This window comes from Notamacropus eugenii, chromosome 3 (assembly GCF_028372415.1).
Source record: "Notamacropus eugenii isolate mMacEug1 chromosome 3, mMacEug1.pri_v2, whole genome shotgun sequence".
Classification (NCBI taxonomy): Eukaryota; Metazoa; Chordata; class Mammalia; order Diprotodontia; family Macropodidae; genus Notamacropus; species Notamacropus eugenii.
In genome coordinates this window covers 390,306,925-390,325,408 of record NC_092874.1, presented here as the reverse complement: position 1 = coordinate 390,325,408, position 18,484 = coordinate 390,306,925, and the positions used below count along the sequence as shown (strand labels likewise).

At 38.5% G+C, this 18,484-nt stretch overlaps 1 protein-coding gene across 2 annotated transcripts in view; it reads right to left on the bottom strand.

Moving 5' to 3' along the window:
- Positions 1-203: 203 nt before the first annotated feature.
- The window catches only part of PRKAR1B (protein kinase cAMP-dependent type I regulatory subunit beta), a 247,453-nt gene continuing 229,172 nt past the window's right edge, over positions 204-18,484 (bottom strand). For both annotated transcript variants that reach the window (XM_072597799.1, XM_072597800.1), the window contains 2 exons: positions 1,418-1,499; positions 204-986 (listed from right to left, as the gene is read on the bottom strand). In XM_072597799.1, the coding sequence (XP_072453900.1) occupies positions 814-986; positions 1,418-1,499 (255 nt within the window). In that variant the 3' untranslated portion in view covers positions 204-813. The remainder of the gene's footprint in view (positions 987-1,417; positions 1,500-18,484) is intronic.

Below are 18,484 nucleotides of genomic sequence, written 5' to 3'. Positions count from 1 at the left end.
CAGACACTCTTGCCTATATGATACTATCCACAAAACAACAAACTCACTCCTTTCAAGTCCTCCTTTGCAAACCAGAGTTAGAAAGCAGACTGCCTGTCTAAATAACAGGCAAAATAACCTAGGGTTCAACATTGGAGAGTTCTGGAATGCTGTTGCCTTTCTTACTGCCTCCCATGTGAAAAACCTAGGAGCACCTTCTCTCATTTTCAGGTTGTAGAAATACCTGTTTGGTATTTTTTAAATCAATTTAGCTAAAACATTGTTCTTTTTTTTTTTTTTTTGGCAGTCTGTTAGAGTGGGAAAAGCAAGGGATTATCAATGAAAGACCTGGGTTCAAATCCAGGCTGCCATTTCCTAGGTGTGCTGTCTTAGACAAGGCATTCACTCTCACTGATCCTCAGTTTTCTTGCCTGTAAAAATAGGACAATAAAATATGAATTCCCTACCTCGTGGGATTGCTGAAAGAAGTGAATGGGATAAAGAATGTCTATAAAAGTATAAACTTTGGGGGGATTGTACTTAAAACAAACTTTAAAGTACACAATGTGGGTATTTTATTCTCAGATAGGTGAGCTACAAATCTTAGAACTCATCCAAGGTGTCAAAAAGTAAATCTCATCCAAATCCATTGCCTTCCCTCACACTAACTGTTGTCAGTTCTCTCCAGTGCATCAGACAGAAACATAAAGAGTCACCAAAAACTACATGACTTGGTAAAGCTATGAAATGGCCCAAGTCAAACCTGGGAATCACAAGGTTAACATTTAAAGGCAGGCAGATACTGGAGGGGCTCAGGAGGAAGGAAGGACTCCCTTAAACGGTAAGGGAGATGAAGCTGTTGTATCTCTGAATGTTCCTCTTCAGGATTTCAGAGCAGGGGCCAAGCACTCGCTCAAAACGAGGACGATCAAGTTTCACGCACTTCAGCGGTCCACGGGCCACCACGGTGGCTGCCCGAGGCCGGTTAAGTAGCAGTGCTATTTCTCCTGCAAAGAGGAAGAAAAAGATGTCATGGAATTTGAATTTATCCTCTTCTTTCAAAAGCAAGTCACACAAAGCGATGTGTGTGTATGCATACACATACATACATGCATGTGTACAGCTATCTATATATGTGTGTGCATATGTATATATGTACACATACATGCATGCATGTGTGTGTGTTTTATGGACACAAAAGAGACTGACGATTAGGTGCCTGATGGGCACAAAGCATGTATATTCTTATAAGGGCTTTGCACGATGAAGTCATTTAAAAGTACTCTGCAGATAGTCTTCATAATTTTGTGGTCACAGTTATCGATAAAAAATGAAGAAAGCACACTTCAAAATTGGGATGGGGAAAATGCCCTCAAATCAAGAAAGAAAACGCAAATGGTCAAGCATGTGTGTTTGAAACAGAACTTGGTCGTCTCACCAAAGTAATCTGATGGCCCGAGTCTTCCAACCTCCACATACTCCTCATTATCAGACCGGCGCTGGAGAACAGAAGCTGTGCCCTAGGGAAATGGTAAAAGTAAAAGGGGAAAAAACAAAATAAGTTAAATGTTTCCATTTTTTATACTACGTAAGCATGGAGCCCCAGTGAACCAGTTAATACTAGATTCTTGTTCCTCTTCAGAGCCACTTAGCTGGGGAAAATGGAAGCATGATCAAGCAGCTGGATCTCACTTTCCATACACTGCTGTTTCTCTAGTCATCAAGCTTCCATTTTTGATTCTGGGAACACATGAACAGTGTACCACAACTGGAAACTTACAAAATAATATATTTGCCAGGGCCCTTGTACTTGTGCAGCAAATTGGAAATTTTTCAGAAAAGAATGATTTCTTTCCTTCTGAAGGGAGTATGTATCTCTTGTCATTAAAACAACCCTTTCTTCCAGCTGACCTTGTACTAACTCTCAAGGACTGGGAAACCTTCCAGTATCCTCTAGGTCTTCCCAGTATACAGTAGTTAGTAGCAGCATGTTTTCAGGGACATATCATCAACTGGCTGATCTGACTTCCCCCCACCATGATCCCCTGAAAAGGGGCGGGGGGAGTAGAGGAGATATTTTTACTGTTAAATTATTAACACTAAGACCGTGGGCTGAATTGACATGGCAGAATAACAATTAAGAAATGCCTTATAAAGCCACCACAAAATACATTACACATTAAAAGGACAACCTTTAGACCCATGCAACCTAGAAAATAAGAGCTGATCAAGATATTTTTATTGCTCTCTGGCCCGTCTCTAAAATGGCGCCAAACTTATTAACACAAGCTCTGAAATAATATGTGTGATCAGATGCAACTCCTCTAGACTCACCATCCAAAACTTCTGGTACAGATTTATACACTTAGAAGCTGTAAGGTACCTTAGAGATCACCTAGTCCAACTTTTTCTTTTACAGGAGGAAACGTAGGCTTGGAGAGAGGAACAATTTGCCCAAGGTCATCCAACTTTTGCTAACAGGACCAGGATTAGAATCCAGTATAGTGTCATAGAAAATACACTGCCTTATGAATCTAAAACTATATTACATTTCCTACCCGGAAATCGGGACAAAAAATTGGTTATGTTAGGATAAATCTCCTTCTTTGCTCAGTCCTGCATGTGCCCCAGGAAAGGAAGGAGCAGTAACAGATCAGAGTATTTGGACTGACAAACGAATTACCTTGGACCATTCCAAATAAAAAAAATAAATAAGGGGTCCTTGTGGGACATACTAAGATGTAACCCCAATTCCTCTACAGCTATCAAAGAAGGAAGGAAAATATGCTACAAAGAAGGAAGAAGAGTAGTTGAAATACCCAGAAGTTCATGGAAGGCAAAATCCAAGAAAGGAATCAGTAGTAAAACCCATGGCCTCAAATGTCTACATACAAATGCCCAACGTCTAGCCAACAAAGAAGCGGGCCGGGGAGGCCTTGGTAGAGGGGAATGTAAGTATGCAGAGAGGAGTGAACATGATTGGGGATAAACTGGGTAAAGGTCAACAGAGAGATAAACAGAAATTACTTTGTCATTGAACATGCTACCTGACAGAAAGAGAAAACAGATGAGAATTTTAGGAAACAGATCACAAACCAGGCAAGCACAAAAACTTAAAATGATTTACTGTCAGGAAACTAGCATTCATTAAGTACCTACGATTTTCCATTGACTGTGGTAAATGCTGGGGATGCAGAAAAATGGAAAATGAACAAACAAAAAATCCAACCACAACAACAACACAGTCCCTGTTCTTAAGGAGCTTATAGTATGTAAGTCGTGATAAATGATTTCAATTATCAATTATCCAGGCATTTGCTGGAAATCACTCTGCAACAAGCAGAGCAGCAGTTAATAACTTTTTGTTATGCCTTAGTAATGAATTTCATTCTTCAAAAGATGGAGGAAATAACAAAATGAAATTGTAGTCTGGATCTGATTCTCACTAAAAGGGGAAAAATGGGATGGAAATTAATCATAAACATTTAGGAAATTCCCACTATGTGCTGGGAGCTGCATTAAAGACTGGGGATAAAAAAGAAGCAAAGAAATGTGAACTCTAGGGGAAAATGTTCACTCACTCGTAGGGTTTTTGACAGAGGACCCTAGGTTTGGAGAAACCAATTTAAAAGGGTTCAGATTAAAGGTAAGTAGGCTATCATGGAATAAAAGGCTACATAGGAAGTCAGCTAAGAAGGGATAGGAGATGCTAAAGAATGAAACTGTGAAGATACAAAAGGAAGAAAATCCAATGGGGAAAGAAAGACTTTTCTTAAAATATCCATGTTCATGTAGAGGGAACTTACCAATCTACAAAAGTTTAAAAAGATGAAAGAAGACAGGATGAACATCAGAGTATAACACGATCATATAGAAAGGAAAGACACAACCATTCATTAAGAGTTGCTATGTGCTAAGCACTTGGGATACATATATAAACAAAAAATACTTCCTTTCTTCAAGGAGCTTACATTCCACTGTGCATAAGACAACATGCAAAAGGAAGCTGAAAACTGACGAGAATGGGGAATGAAAATATGCAGTGTTAGGTATGTTTTGAAGTCAAGAAGACAGGAACAGAGCCAGGAGGGGAATGAAGGCAAGCTTGAGATCCTCAATAAAATGGAATCCTCAGAAGGAACTCACTGATGGAAAAAGGAGGCAGGTCTTACAGAGGGATATTCCAAGTTGAGATGGGAACAGAGATTGTTGGATTTTCCAGGGCAAAGACTCCATGCCCCTATACAAATAGAGGGACCCCAGGAGGAATTCATCAGAGTCAGGAATGCTAAAACTCAGGATAAACTGAGGTAAGGGAAGAACAACAAAGGGATTGTTTTTATTTTTTTTAAGTTACATTGGAGAAAAAGGAGATCAAAGAAGGGATAGGACTCCTGCTTGAAGTCTATGGAACGATGATAATGGACAACAGAAAGAAGGCAGAGCTACTCAATTCTGTTTTCTCTTGTTTCCTCTAACAAGGAGAATCACCCTTGTACGAGAGATGACACAATAAGAATTCCTAGTAGGGAGTTGATACTCAAGATAAATAAGGAGCTAAGCATGGTGTCTGGCACATAGTATATACTTCATAAATGTAATATTGACTATGACTGTAATGAGATAGAGAATACTAGCTTCCCTTGGAGAATCCAAGACACTGGGCCCAGATAACTACATTCTCAAGTAATGAAAGAACTGGCAGGCAAGTGATTTCCAAATTATTTTGAATGACATTTGAAAGATCATGGAAAACAGGAGTCGTACCATGAAATTAGAGAGCAAATATTCAATTTTTTTAAAAAGTAAAAAAGAGAGTCTTCAAATTATCATCCAGTGAGCTTTACTTTGATTTCTGAGAAAATCTGAAACATAACTAAAGTGATGGCTGGCAAGCATCTTGAGAGGGTAGCCCTGATTACAAAGAACCAGAACAGGTCATACCAATGATGGAAATGAAAAGAACATTCACACATAGAGACACATGTAAAAAAAACTCTGAAAAGTGAAATTATAAAGAACAGGCCTCGTTTGAAAGAAGCTATACGAGTGAGTGCAATACCAAACCACCCCTTCATGGAAGTGGGAGGTACACAGGCATCACACATTACACATATTTTTGGACTTCTTCAATGTAACTGGTTGCTTGTACTCATTTTTTCTCTTCTTTTTTTCTTTTTGCCTTTAAAAATATTGTTTGTTATATAAGATGGCTTTTGGGGAAGTGAAGGGACAGATACTGCAGAAAACTATGATGTAAAAAACAAAAGACAGCAATGCAGATATTAAAAAAATAAAACAGATCATGCTAGGTGAACTTCGTGTCCTTTTTTTGATAAGATCACTGAACTAAGAGATGAGTGGGTGCTGTTGATAACATTACTTATATTTTAGTAACGCTTAAAGAATCATATACTATTTTTGTGGAGAAGGTGGAGATATTTTGGGTAGATAAGAGGAGAATACAATTAGATGGATTCAGGTGAATGGCTAGCTAGACTCAGAGTAGTTTTAATGGTTCAATATCAGTGTGGCAGGAGTAGCCTGGTCAGATCTCATCTGGAGTGTTATGGTCGGTTCTAGGCACTATGGTTTAAGAAGGATACAGATAAATTGGAGAATATCTTGGAGAAGAACTACTAAATGCATCTTATATGAAGATGGGGAAGAAGGAGGAGGCTTGTTTAGTTTGATCCCAGAGGGTAGAACAAGAAGAAATATTTGGAAGTGGTAAAGAGGCCAATTTAGGCTCGATGTCAGGAAAAGTTCCCTAACAACTTGTTGTTATTTATTTCAGTCATGTCCGATTCTTCATGACCTCTATGTGGGTTTTCTTGGCAAAAATTCTGAAATGGTTTGCCATTTCCTTCTCCAACTCCATTTTACAGATGAGAAAGGAGGCAAACAGGGTAAAGTGACTTGCCCAGGGTCACACAACTAGCAAGTATCCGAGGCCAGATTTGAACTCAGAAAGATGAGTCTTCCTGACTCTAGACCCAGCACCCTATGCACTATGGTGCCATCTAGCTGCTAGTGCACTTAGCTGCCCCCTCCCTAATAATTACAGCTGTCCAAAAGGGGAATGGGCTTTCTCTAAAGGTGTAGGGTCCTTTCCTTGGACATCTTCAAACACAGGCTGTACTTTTCCAGTATACTATCATGGAGATTCATGTTGCGTTGGAGTACATCACTATTGACATCTCTTTCAACTCTCATGTGATTCAGTGATCAAATCATCATGTTAATACAGTATCTAGACTCCAACATAGTGCCATAACCCTTTCAGGGAATTAGACCACCATTTGTTAAACTATCTTAAAAGAGGGCTTCTAAATGACACCTAAGTGCCCTTTAAGAGCTATTTGCTGAGCACTTTACTCTCAAGGTATATTTGGCTCACTCACCCAAGACTCAGACTTCTGAAATGCTAGGCTATTTCTGAGGTTAATTTATAATCCTAACCTCTAAACAGTCCAAAGCATACATAAGTCAGAAGACCCATCTGTTGCCAACGAGCTGAGGAATCTGCAAGTTATTGGTAAACGGTGGCATTTTCTCAATCCTTACGTCCCCACTGTTTATCTGCACTTGGTCATGTTTATAAAGCTAACTTGACTGATGGTTGGGCACAGCCTCCCCTGGTAACTTCATGTGGAATCTATCTTATCTCCAGGGAATATTGTGCTTGTCTAAGATCCTGGTGGGCTTGTCTAAATAGGAAGCTGAACTTGTTAGCTACAACAACAAACTGTTCCTTGGAGGTAGAAGAGAAAGCTGAAAGGGTGTGATTTTTGGAGTCAGAGGACCTGGGTTAAAGTCCTGGCTCGACCCTTTACTACCTGGGTGACCTTGGACAAGTTACTTAATTTCTCAAGGTCTCAGTTTCCACATCTATAAAAATGAGGGGAATGGATTAGATGACCTCTAAGGTCCCTTCCACCTCCAAATCCATGATCCTATGATTATTTGGTTCAACACCTTCCTTTTACAGGTGAGGAAACTGAGGGTCAGGAAGGGAAAGGGGCTTATCCAAGGTTACACAGCGGAAGAGCTGGCACTAAAAATCTGCCCATAGCGGCACCAGAATATTATAATCATCATCACACAGTCCCACAGTTTCATGGGGTGACCACATGCAAACAGCAATGTACAAACGAGCTATATATCAGATAAATTGAGAAAAATCTCAGAGGAAAAGCAACAAGATTTAGGAAGACTGGGAAAGTCTTCTTGTAGAAGATAGGATTTTAGCTGAGACTTGAACAAACCCAAGGAAGCCAGGAGATGAGGAGGGAGAGACTCCCAGGCATGCTAATAAAATGGCTCCCAGTTGAGAGATTGGGGTTCTGTGAGACATATAGCAAGTAGAACAATGTCACTGTATCACGGAGGGGAATGAGATGCAAGAAAATTGGAAAGGTAGCAAGAAGTCAAGTTATAATTTTATCCTAACAATAACAGGGAGGCTTGAATTTATTGGATAAGGTCACAGAATCTCAGTGTTAGGGAGGGAACACTGAGATTACCTAGTCCAAACTGTATCTGATAAAGAATCACTGCTGTATTATCTCCTATCAGTGGCCATCCAGCCTCTACTTAAAGAGTTCCAGTGGGCAGGGAGTGGGGACACCCCTGCCTCCTGAGGCAGCCCATTTCACTTCTGGACACATCTAATTCTTAGGAAGTTCTTCCTTACACCAAGTCTAATCAAGTCTAATTCTGCTTTCTCTGCATCCCTCCAAAATTGCTTCTGGTTCTTTGGGGCCAACTACAATCCCTTTACCCTAAGACAACCCTTCAAGTGCTTATAGAGAGCTACTCCAGTCCCCATAAGTTTTTTATTCTCCAAATTAAACATCTTTAGTCCCTTTGATCCATTTTTATATAGTATGATCTCCAGATGTCTCACCACCCTGGTCACTGTCTTTCAGATATTCTTTAGTTTCACTATCTCCTTCTAAAATGTGAAGTGAACACAATGCCCTAGATATGGCCTAGCCCGGGTTTATTATAATGGGACAATTATCTCCCTCATTCTGGGCACTATGCCTCTCTTTTAGGGAAGTTGAGGAAAGAATGATCTTTGGGATTACCATAACACATTGTTCACTCTGATAGAAGCCACTCTCTAATTATAGCTCCCCTGTCCTGTACTTGTAAGGTTGATTCTTAGAACCCAGGAGTAGAACTTTACTTTCATTCCTATTCAAATTTATCTTATTCACTTTAGGGAAGCATTCTATCAGTTGAGATCCTGTTGTATCAAGACACTCATCCAATGTGTTAATTATTGTCTCCCAGCTTTGTGTCATCTGAAAATTTGACAAGCATGAATTCTGACTTCATTCCAGTTATTATATATACATGTATATGTCAATGTAGACATATATCAGTACAAATACAGATCACTGAGGCCACTCCACCTGAGACCTTTTAGGTGCAGGGTAGGAGACTTCCTGGACCTTTGCTTACCATAAAGGCAAGCAAACTATGTTCACAGTGCTTTCCACTCAATGAACTTGGATAATACGCACACTCTGCAAACATCTATTCACTAGCCCACCACTGTTTCTTTCTACCAATTGTTATTCTTTTCTGAATCTATTTCTTCTTCCTTCTCTTATCCAGTGAACCATCCCTTTTATATGAAGAATTAAAAAGAAAGAAGAGGGAAAAAGCGGTTCAAGAAAACTAACAAATCAACTAAGACTGACAGTATATGCAGTGTTCCACACCTATAGTCTCCCACTTCTGCAAAGGAGGCCCCTTTTCTCCCTTTTTCAGGGATAATCTTGATCATTATAACTAGACAGTAGTTCAAGTTTGTTTTTGTTGTTTTTAACATATGTGTTGTAGTCATTACGCACTGTTACTTTGTTCTATAACTCATTTTTTTATTGCTTTTTTTGGTTTTTACTTCACCCTCATTACTTTACCATGACCCACTATATCCCTCACCCAACCAGAGAACTGTTCCTTGAGACACAGAATAAAAAAGAGGGCAGAAACAGTTCATCAAAATCAATTGGCACATCATCAAGTCCAATGGTATATGCAACATTATATATCCATAGGTGGGGAGAGCACTATTTCACAAACTCATTTTCAATGACATAGTTTCCATTCTTAAACTCCCTATCAGACTCAGCTTACAAATAACTCTAAATCTGAGCCAGATCTCAATGAAAATGAAAGTCCATCCTGAAGACTTTATAACCACTATTTCACTTACTATTCAGGGACAGGAAACTACTCCTGCAAAAAGGCTGCCTTTTTTCCCCCCTAATTCCAGTTTTTGAATTTTTGACAACCTGCTCTTTATAAGATGAAAAATAAACTGAAAGGATTTTTGAGCATCAAAACGGATCCCGTCTTTGGTGACAAATAAGGACAAGCAAGGTGCCATTTTTCAACATCAAGAAGGGCATTCAGTAATCATGGAATTTAGCCTCATAGTGATATCTGACTTCACGTTCTATCCTGTTTTCAGAGAACTGGTAGATCTGAATATTGGTTCCTGTTAGGGAAAAAGAAAAAGACAAACAATTTCTTTTGCTCTGTTAGTGCAGTTAATCCTGAAGCAGCTGATAGTACAGGGTTCCCAGGACAGAGATGTCTGAGTTTCACAATAAACACTAAGTTTGGCAGAAGTGATTGATACTTATTCCAGATACATCTTTTTCCATTCTTGGGTTAAGCATTGTAAATTCTTCCTGCCACTGAGTAAGACCAGAGCTACAATTAAGTCAACTACTTCTGAAAGCCAAACTTTAGGTTTAAATACACACACCATAATTTTAATCCTCATCTCAAATGTGACATACTTCATGAGAAATTCATGGGATTCCATGGACCAATCTCTCATAAAATAATTCTAGACCATTCGACATCAAGGAAAAATCAATCAAAGATCACCTAGGAGGTCCTTTTTGATAAGAAGATATTACTATTAGTCCTACAAGCATTCCTTTATAAGCAGCTGAAATTGGCTATCTTACTGGTCCTTACAGATGGCCAATCTCCCACCTCCATGCCTTTACATTGGCTGATCCCCGTGACTAGAATGAATTTCCTCCTCACCTCCACCTCTGAGAATGCCTGGTTGCCTTCTAAGGTCATCTCAAGCACTATTTTCTTCCTGAAGTCTTTCCTGATCACTTTAGCCTTGTTGGAAATTCTTTATTTCCTTTGCACGTTTTCTATAAAAATACATATACACGTTCTCTCTAGTAATCGAATGTAAGTTTCTTCAAGGCAGAGACTGTTTCCATTTTGTATATGTATCCTCAATGACTATCACAGTGCCTAGCAAATGGCAGATGCTTAAAAAATGCTTGTTGATTGACTTTAAAGACTAGACTACACCTGCACATTTTGCTGTAAAATAAATTTCTGCTAAGTGAATCCTACTTTCCCATTGCCTCCAGTTACAAAATAGGGATTAAGATCTCTATGGAAAAAAAGTTGGAAACACACATCTTTGAAATGTCAAATGATCTGCTGCATTCTTATTTGAAGGAAAAATGTATTAGGAGCAAAATTCAAAATATGAACAATAACACTGGGTCCTATATAAACTTATTAAAATAAAACCACTATAAATGAAAATAGAATCCAATACTAGATATTTCATTCTTTCATTCAATAAATTTGCATCATCTACTGGGTACAGGTCCCAATGCTAGATACTGGAGAAGACGTGAGATTTAAATGAAACAGTCCCAGACATTACCATAGGATCCTTACAGAGTCTATTCTAGTAGGATTGATCATGGAATCACAGATCTAGAGCTGGAAGGAAACTTAGAGACCATGTTCAACTCCTTCATTTTACAGATGAGGAAACTGAGACACAGAGAGATTAAGTGACTTGCCCAGCATCACACAGGCATTAAACGTATGAGGGATGATTCAGATTCAGTTCTTGTCTCTAAGGTCAGCTTTCAAACCCTCTTCAGAAAGAAATTCATAAAGAAGATAAAGAGAGGAAGAGAAGAGGAGAGGAAAAGAGAAAAAGGAAAGGAAGAGAAGAGGGGAAAAGAGAACTAGAAGATGACTTTGGGAGTAGCAAACATGCATTAATATCCTTCAGCTCAATTAAGAGAATGCTCAATCTCATCCAAGGGGTGACAGGTCTTTTGCAATCTGTGTCCAACCTACCTCACTTTCCTTATTTGACATGACTCCCTTTTATACAAACTTGATACTGACAGTCAAATTCAACATTATCTCCTTGAATTTGTGCACACCACCTTCCATGTCTAACTGTACTCCTTTCTCATTTTTTCCCCCCTTTAGAATCCTTATATTCCTTCAAAGTTTAGTTCAGGTACCTTGTCTTCCATGAAGTCTTTCTTGATTTCATCAGTGCTCTCTCTCTCTCTCTCTCTCTCTCTCTCTCTCTCTCTCTCTCTCTCTCTCTCTCCCCTCTTTCTCCCATTTTCCTCCCTCCCTCCCTCCCTCTGTTCTCTTCACACACACTTTGGCCCACTTATCTACTGGGGATTAGGTCTTATCATATGTTTATGTTGATTCCCTCCATTTTTAACATTTCAGTTTATTTTGCAATTAACAAGCATTTATTTTCTCTCCCTCCTATCCACAACCAATTTAAAAGAAGAAAAACAAAACCCTTGTAATACATCTGTATAATCAAGTAAACAAATTTCTGTTCATGTTTTAAAAAAAATGTTTCTGGTGGATGCAGGAATTTGTTTGACTTGACTATGTAAATCTGTTACCAGGATTTTGTTTTCCTTTCTTCTTCAGTGTGGAGAAGGGAAGGACAGAAGGTAGGTTTTCATTAATTCATATATATATAAATTCTACAATTTTAAACCAATTTCCTCTAGATCTTAGATGTCAGACTTTTATCCAAAAGTTTTATCCCATATGTTAGCCAAATATGTTTTCCCACCCATGTACATGTTGTATCCCCTCAGTGGAGAGTAAGCTCCTTAAAGGCAGGGAGATTCCTTGTTGTCTTCGTATGAAGAGGATCGAGCACTCAGTGTTCCTTGTATGTAGTGGGTAATTACTAAATATTTGTTGAATACCATCTTGTTGTTGAATTTATTGAAACGTTGAGGTTTCAAAAATGGGAGACAGGGTGAAGAAAGTAACCAGTGATAGAAACAGCCAAGTCAAAATGAGGAGCAAGTTTAGGGAGGAAGATCAGTTTAAGTGCTGGTTAAAAACAATGAGGTAGAGATGTTTTCTACATAATTGGGGATACAGGTCTCAAGTCTAAAAGAGAGGTCAGGGCTGAAGATGAGGCTCTGGGAGTCATCTCTGTACAGAAATGGAAATGATGAAGATTGCCAAGGAATTAGAATCTAGTGGAAGTAGAGAAGATTAAGGAAAAACTAGAGTGATTTGGGGTTAGTAAAAAAAAAAAATCAAGTAAATACCTATATAACAGGACAACTTAAAGAGATGGGGCAAAACATATAATCCAGGGGTATGTTGGCAAATGTTTAATAATCAGCTCTCCAAAAAAGTACACGACACACGTTTAAGTGTAATCTGAATTATTAACATTTTCTCCATTACTTCCTTAAATCTGGACAATCAGCAAGACAATAAATCAAAGCCTAATTTGCAGTATTGCTGATTTTGAAGGTGTAAATGTTCAATCATTAGTTCTCTCAAGCCAGTACAAATCATCTCCCATATATCACCAAGTCAATTCTCCTGACAAACTAACCTTGTCTAACTAATATATGCTATAATCATTTTATTTTTTCCTCCTTATCATTCTCCATTCAATTCCCATTAATTTAGCTCCTGGTTTCTTTCCAGATATTGTTACTCAGGTATATCAGTACAGTTTGCTAAAGTATCCTTGAATGGGATAGAGTTAAGAACTAAAATCTAGAGAGTTCACCCATTATGTCTACTAAGACATGTCTTTGGAAACCAACTAATGCTTGAAAAGTCACAAAATGAGGAGAATGTGCCTCTATCTGTTCCTAAAGAAAACTTCTTTTACAATGATTTTTGTCCTCATTAGGCACCATCAGAATATCAAGATATTTGTTGAACCTGAAAAAGTGCTAATTTGTATTAGAAATAAACACATTTTGAGCTAAAAGCTAATAAAACATAGAAAAGCATCAACCAGAGTAGCAACAGAAAGATGACAGTCCCAAGATAGCAATACAAAACCCTCATTTCTATAAATTGAGAGGATGATGGTGCTCCTTAGAGTAAATCTGTGAATTAATTAGTGAATTCCTTTATTTTAAAATTCTGTTAAAGGAACTTTTCTTGAATGAAGGATTACTGTTATTCAACACTACTAGTATCAGTAGATAGAACATTGAACTTAGGAAGACCTGGGTTGAAATCCTACTTCAGACACTTATTGGTTGACCAAACCTCAACCTCTACAGGCCTCAGTTTCCTTACCTGTGAAGTGATGGGGCTGGACTTGATAGCCATCTAAGGTCCTTTGCAATTCTAAATCTTAGATCCTATGTCTCTTAATCCTAGGAAAGGCTGTATACCAGCAATCCTAATAAGCAGGAAAGGAGCTATAAATCCCATTATTCAGATCAGGGAATGGAAGCTAAGGTTAAATAACTTAAATGGAGTTGGCTGTCATCTGAAACTGAACCCGAGAATGTCCATTTTTGGTGTATGGCACTATTTAGCTTCACTGACATTCATATACTCCGTTCATATTAGTTTGAGTCTCTTTTTCAGAAAGATACTGTAATTTTCTACTTTTTAGTTAATCCAGTTGGGCTCAAGAGCCATCAATAAATGTGACAAACTCAAATACAGCAAGTCTTCTCTATCTAGATTCCATTGCCAGGTATGGACAAACAGGTCCTAATAGAGGAATCATTAACTAAGCCTGTCAGATAGATATCACTTAAAGGCAATGAGAGTTCCTTGTTGGATGCAGAAAAGCAGGTCCTTTCACCAGAGGAAGTCAAAGAGTCAAACATTTAATCTGTAATGGACTTGGGAATTTTCTCTCTCAAACCAAGGCAATGAAAGGTCTCTATCTTCTCGGTCACGGATATCATTAACCTCTCCTCCCAGTAAATTTAGGTGTCACCTTACAAAAACAACAAATGCACTAAAAGCTACCTGCCCAGGCCACCTATTCATCACTCTTACCCCACCCTCTTTCTTACTTCCTTTGGAATAAGTGTTCAGACTCTAGGGAACCAAATGGACCAATAGTATGAGTGCATTTACTAAGCTTCCTGGTCCCCAGAGTCACTTGTTAATGATCTCTATGAAGGAGGAGGTTTAATTTTGGTGGGAAAGAGAGAGGAGAGAATGAAATGGCATCTCAATCTCCTTTTCTGTAGAATCTTAAGGCTGTAAGGGGACTTCATTCAATAAGCATTTATGAAGCACCTACTGTATGACAGGTATTTGAGGGGGCACAAAAACAAAGGTGAAAGAATCTCTGACCTCAGTTATCACTAGCATCTACATAGAGCTTCAAGGCTTGCAAAGTGCTTTACAAATATTGGCTCATTCTATCCTTATAACAACCCTGGGAGGTAGGTGATATTATCTCTGTTTTACGGATGAGGAAACTCTAAGGCAGATAAAAGTGAAGTAACTTGCCCAGGTCATACAGCTATTAAGTATAGGATGTTAGATTTAAATTCAGGTCTTCTTGATTCAGGTCCAGTGCTCCATCCACTGTACCACCCTGCAAATATTCTGTCATGGGACACAATTATATACATAAATAACTATATGCGGAATACATACTAAATATGCAAAATAATTTTGTGAGGGTGGGTGCTTAGGGGCTGGGGAGAGCAGGAAGGGCTTCATGGAAGACATATTGATTGCTTGCACTGAGTCCCAAAGGAAAGAAGAAGGAGGTGAGAAGAAAGAGAGGGCATTCCAGGCATGGGGAACAGTCAGTATAACAATAGGAAATACAATACCATAATGAGAAAAAGCAAGAAATATTAGTTTGGTTGGATAGTAGAAGGCAGAAAAGGGATTAATGCATAATAAGGCTAGAAATGTAGGTTGCGGCTAGTATGTAAAGGCCTTTAAATGCCAAATAGAGGAACTCTTAATTCAGTTCAGCAATTTATATTCAGTTCAGTAGATAAAAATGGGACTGGCATCAGGAAAACCTGAGTTAAAATCCAGTCTCAGACAGTTTCTAGTTGTGTTTCCTTAGGCATATGCCTTAACTTCTGTCTGCTTCAGTTTCCTCAACTATAAATGGGGTTAGTATTCGTACCTACTTCACAGGGTTGTTATGAGAAACAAATGAGATAAAATTTGTAAAGTGCTTTGCACAATGACTGGTACATAGTAGGTACTTAATAAATGCTTGTTTCCTTCCCTTTCATTTTCATTCAGTTATACCTAGAGGTCTACCACATTTACGTTTGCTAAAATTCTGTTCGGGTCTTTCACATTTTTTTGTTAGATTCATTTAAGTCTGAGAGGCATAAATTGAGGTCTCCCACTTTTATGCTCCTACTGTTTATTTCTCCCTGTAACTCATTCAATTTTTCCTTTAATTGTTTAAATGCAGTGTCATTTGATGAATATATGCTTTGTTATGATAGTCATTCATTTTCTATGGTACTTAGGTTGTATTTCATTTGCCTACTAGAATATCATATTCCAAGCTCTCTGCTTCTATAAGTGGTGGCTGCTAAATCTTGTATGATCCTTATATAGCTCCTTGATAATTGAATTCTTTCTTTCTCCCTGCTTTCTTTGACATGGAAGCTCTGAATTTGGGCTAAATATTCCTGGGAGTTTTTGTTTGAGGATTTCTCTCAGAAGTTGACTGGTGGATTTTTTCTATTTTCATTTTACACTTTAGTTCCAAGAGATATGGGCAGTTTTCTTACATGATTTCTTGAAATATGATATCTAGGATTTTTATTTGGTCATGGCTTTCAGTTAATCCAATGGCTCTTAAATTAGCTCTCTTAATTCTGTTTTCCAAGTTAGTTTTTTTCTAAGAGATACCTCATACTTTCTTCTTTTAAGTCTTTTGACTTTGTTTAAATATTTCTTATTGTCACATTGGGGTCTTTACCTTATATTTGGTCAACTCCAATTTTCAGGGAGTTATTTTTTTCTTGAGCCAGGTTTCTTATCATTTCTTCCAAGCTATTAATTTTCTTTCCAAATCTTTCTTCCATAGATCTTATTTCTTTTCCCATTTTTTTCCCCCTAACATTTTCATTTGGTTTTCAATGATTTTTAGCACTTAAAAAGAAAAAAAATCTTGCTTCATTTCCCCCAGGATTTATGGTTGAATGTGTGTTCAAGCTATGCTTTCTTTTGAGGATTTGCAAATAGATATTTTAGGGTCATTTTTGAGTATGTCTTGAGCATCCTTGTCACCATAATAGCTCTTTATCATGGGATTCTTTTTTGTTTGCTCATTCTTATAGCATCCTTTCTGATTTCAGATTTTATGTCAGGGCTAGACATACACACTTCAAAAGGGAATCTGGGATGAGCTTTTGTGTCTTCCTGGATCCTTCTGCTGCTTTCCAGGAATATTAAGTATTGTTTTGTTCTAGTTGGGGCAGGACCTGGGGACCTATAAGCTTTCAGTGGAGGTGGGGAAGAGGGAAGGGAATAAGAATGGTCCCTACCGTGTGCTAGGCTCCATGCTAAGCATTTATTTACAAATATTATCTCACTGAATCCTCACAACAACCCTGTGAGGTAGGTGGTATTATTATGCTCATTTACAGCTGAGGAAACTGAGGTAAACAGAGGTTAAATAATTTGCCTGGAATCACGTAGCTAAGAAGTGTCTGAGGCTGGATTTAAACTCAGGTCAGCAAGAAAACTTGTTGGAGGTCGAGCACAGTGTCCCTAGACTCAGCCACTATTAGCCAACTAAAAATGTCCACAGGCTCAGAAGAAGAGAACGACAGTTTCCCTTTTGGTTTGGGATTTCTGTCTTAGCTATCACCCTGCAGGCTTCAGAATGGACTGGGGACTGGAACCTGGATGTCATTCTGCTGCTACAATCCACATTACACAGTTGCTGCTTGCTTCTCAACTTGCCTTTGATCAGGACATAACCCAGAGACAGTGACTGTCATTCTGCAATGCCACCCTGAGGCACAGGTCCCCTCCTCAGTTCAACCTTTATGTGTCCCCAGAACTGGGTGCTGATAGAGAGAGGCTCCAATTGACATCTGCTTCTTCACCCTACTCTAAGTTAAGCCCTTTTGTGTGGGTATGGGACCTCTTCTTGACTTAGTACACAGTGGCCTCAGTCATTTTCCAGTTCCTGTACTGGTTAGCCCCTGTCCTCAGTGTCTACAGACCTCCTTGACTGTTTGCTAACCCAGACTGGAAAAATGACTCACTGTAATTTTCCCTCAGAGCTCCTGATCAGAACCTGGTTCACTTTCCAACAATATTGAATTTATTTCCTTACATGTACATATATACTCCAAATTGCTCAGTCACTCTAATTGAGGGGCATCATCTTAATTTTTAGTTCTTTGTCATTATTAAAAAAAGGGAGATCCTGTAAACCTTTCTGTACATATGGGTCCTTTTCCTCTTTTTTTACCTCTTTCAAAGCAATTAACTTTTATATGTTAAAAGATTGTAGATCAATCGGTTAATCTATAAGTACATATGAAGCAATATGTATTAAGCATTGCCTTGCTACATAGCACTGCGCTGGGTACTATAACTGACATAAAGAGGCTTAATGATGAGAGACAGCGTTCAGCAGTGGGAAGGCTGGGCTGTCCTTGCATTCCCTAACCTCTTTGTCCTCTACCGTGAGGAAAGTGTGCTGTTGTTGTTTAAACACATTATAGAAATGTGATCTGTTCCTAAAAGACAAGGTTCTGGCCTTAAGGAGCATAAGGCTGAGGAGCTGAGAGGTGTAAGGTGAGCCTCAACTACAACACGCATGTTTTTCACTGACTTGCATCACTTATTAGCACTCATTTTTTCTCAGATTTTCAGGTTCACTTCATATTATAAGCTCCATGTTAAATAATTTAATTCCATTATTTTCACTCAGTTGGACTGGTCTTTCCCCTCATTATGATAAATTAGAATGTCTTGCTATACTTTTTTTTAAGGTCCTTTTGATCTCAGATATGGACTCTAGTCCTAGATGAATGATATGGGGATGGCCCTTTACCCTTCTCAGTTCTTAGTTTTCTTATCTTAAAAATATTATCAGCTAGCATTTATTTAGCAACTAGTATATGCCAGGCACTGGGCTAAGCACATTACAAAAATTATCTCAATTGATCCTCACAACAGTTCTGAGGTGTAGGTCCTTTGATGACCCCTGTTTAATAGTGGAGGAAACTAAGACAAACAGAAGTTAAGTGACTTGCCTAAGGTCACATGACTACCAAGATTCTGAGGGTGGATTTGAACTCCAGTCTTCCTGACTCCAGGCCCAGTGCTCTAACCACTGCACCCTATAGCTGCCTATCCTAGACCTAATTTAATGGGAGAAATAAGAACACATACCAAAGCTATAGGTCTTACATGG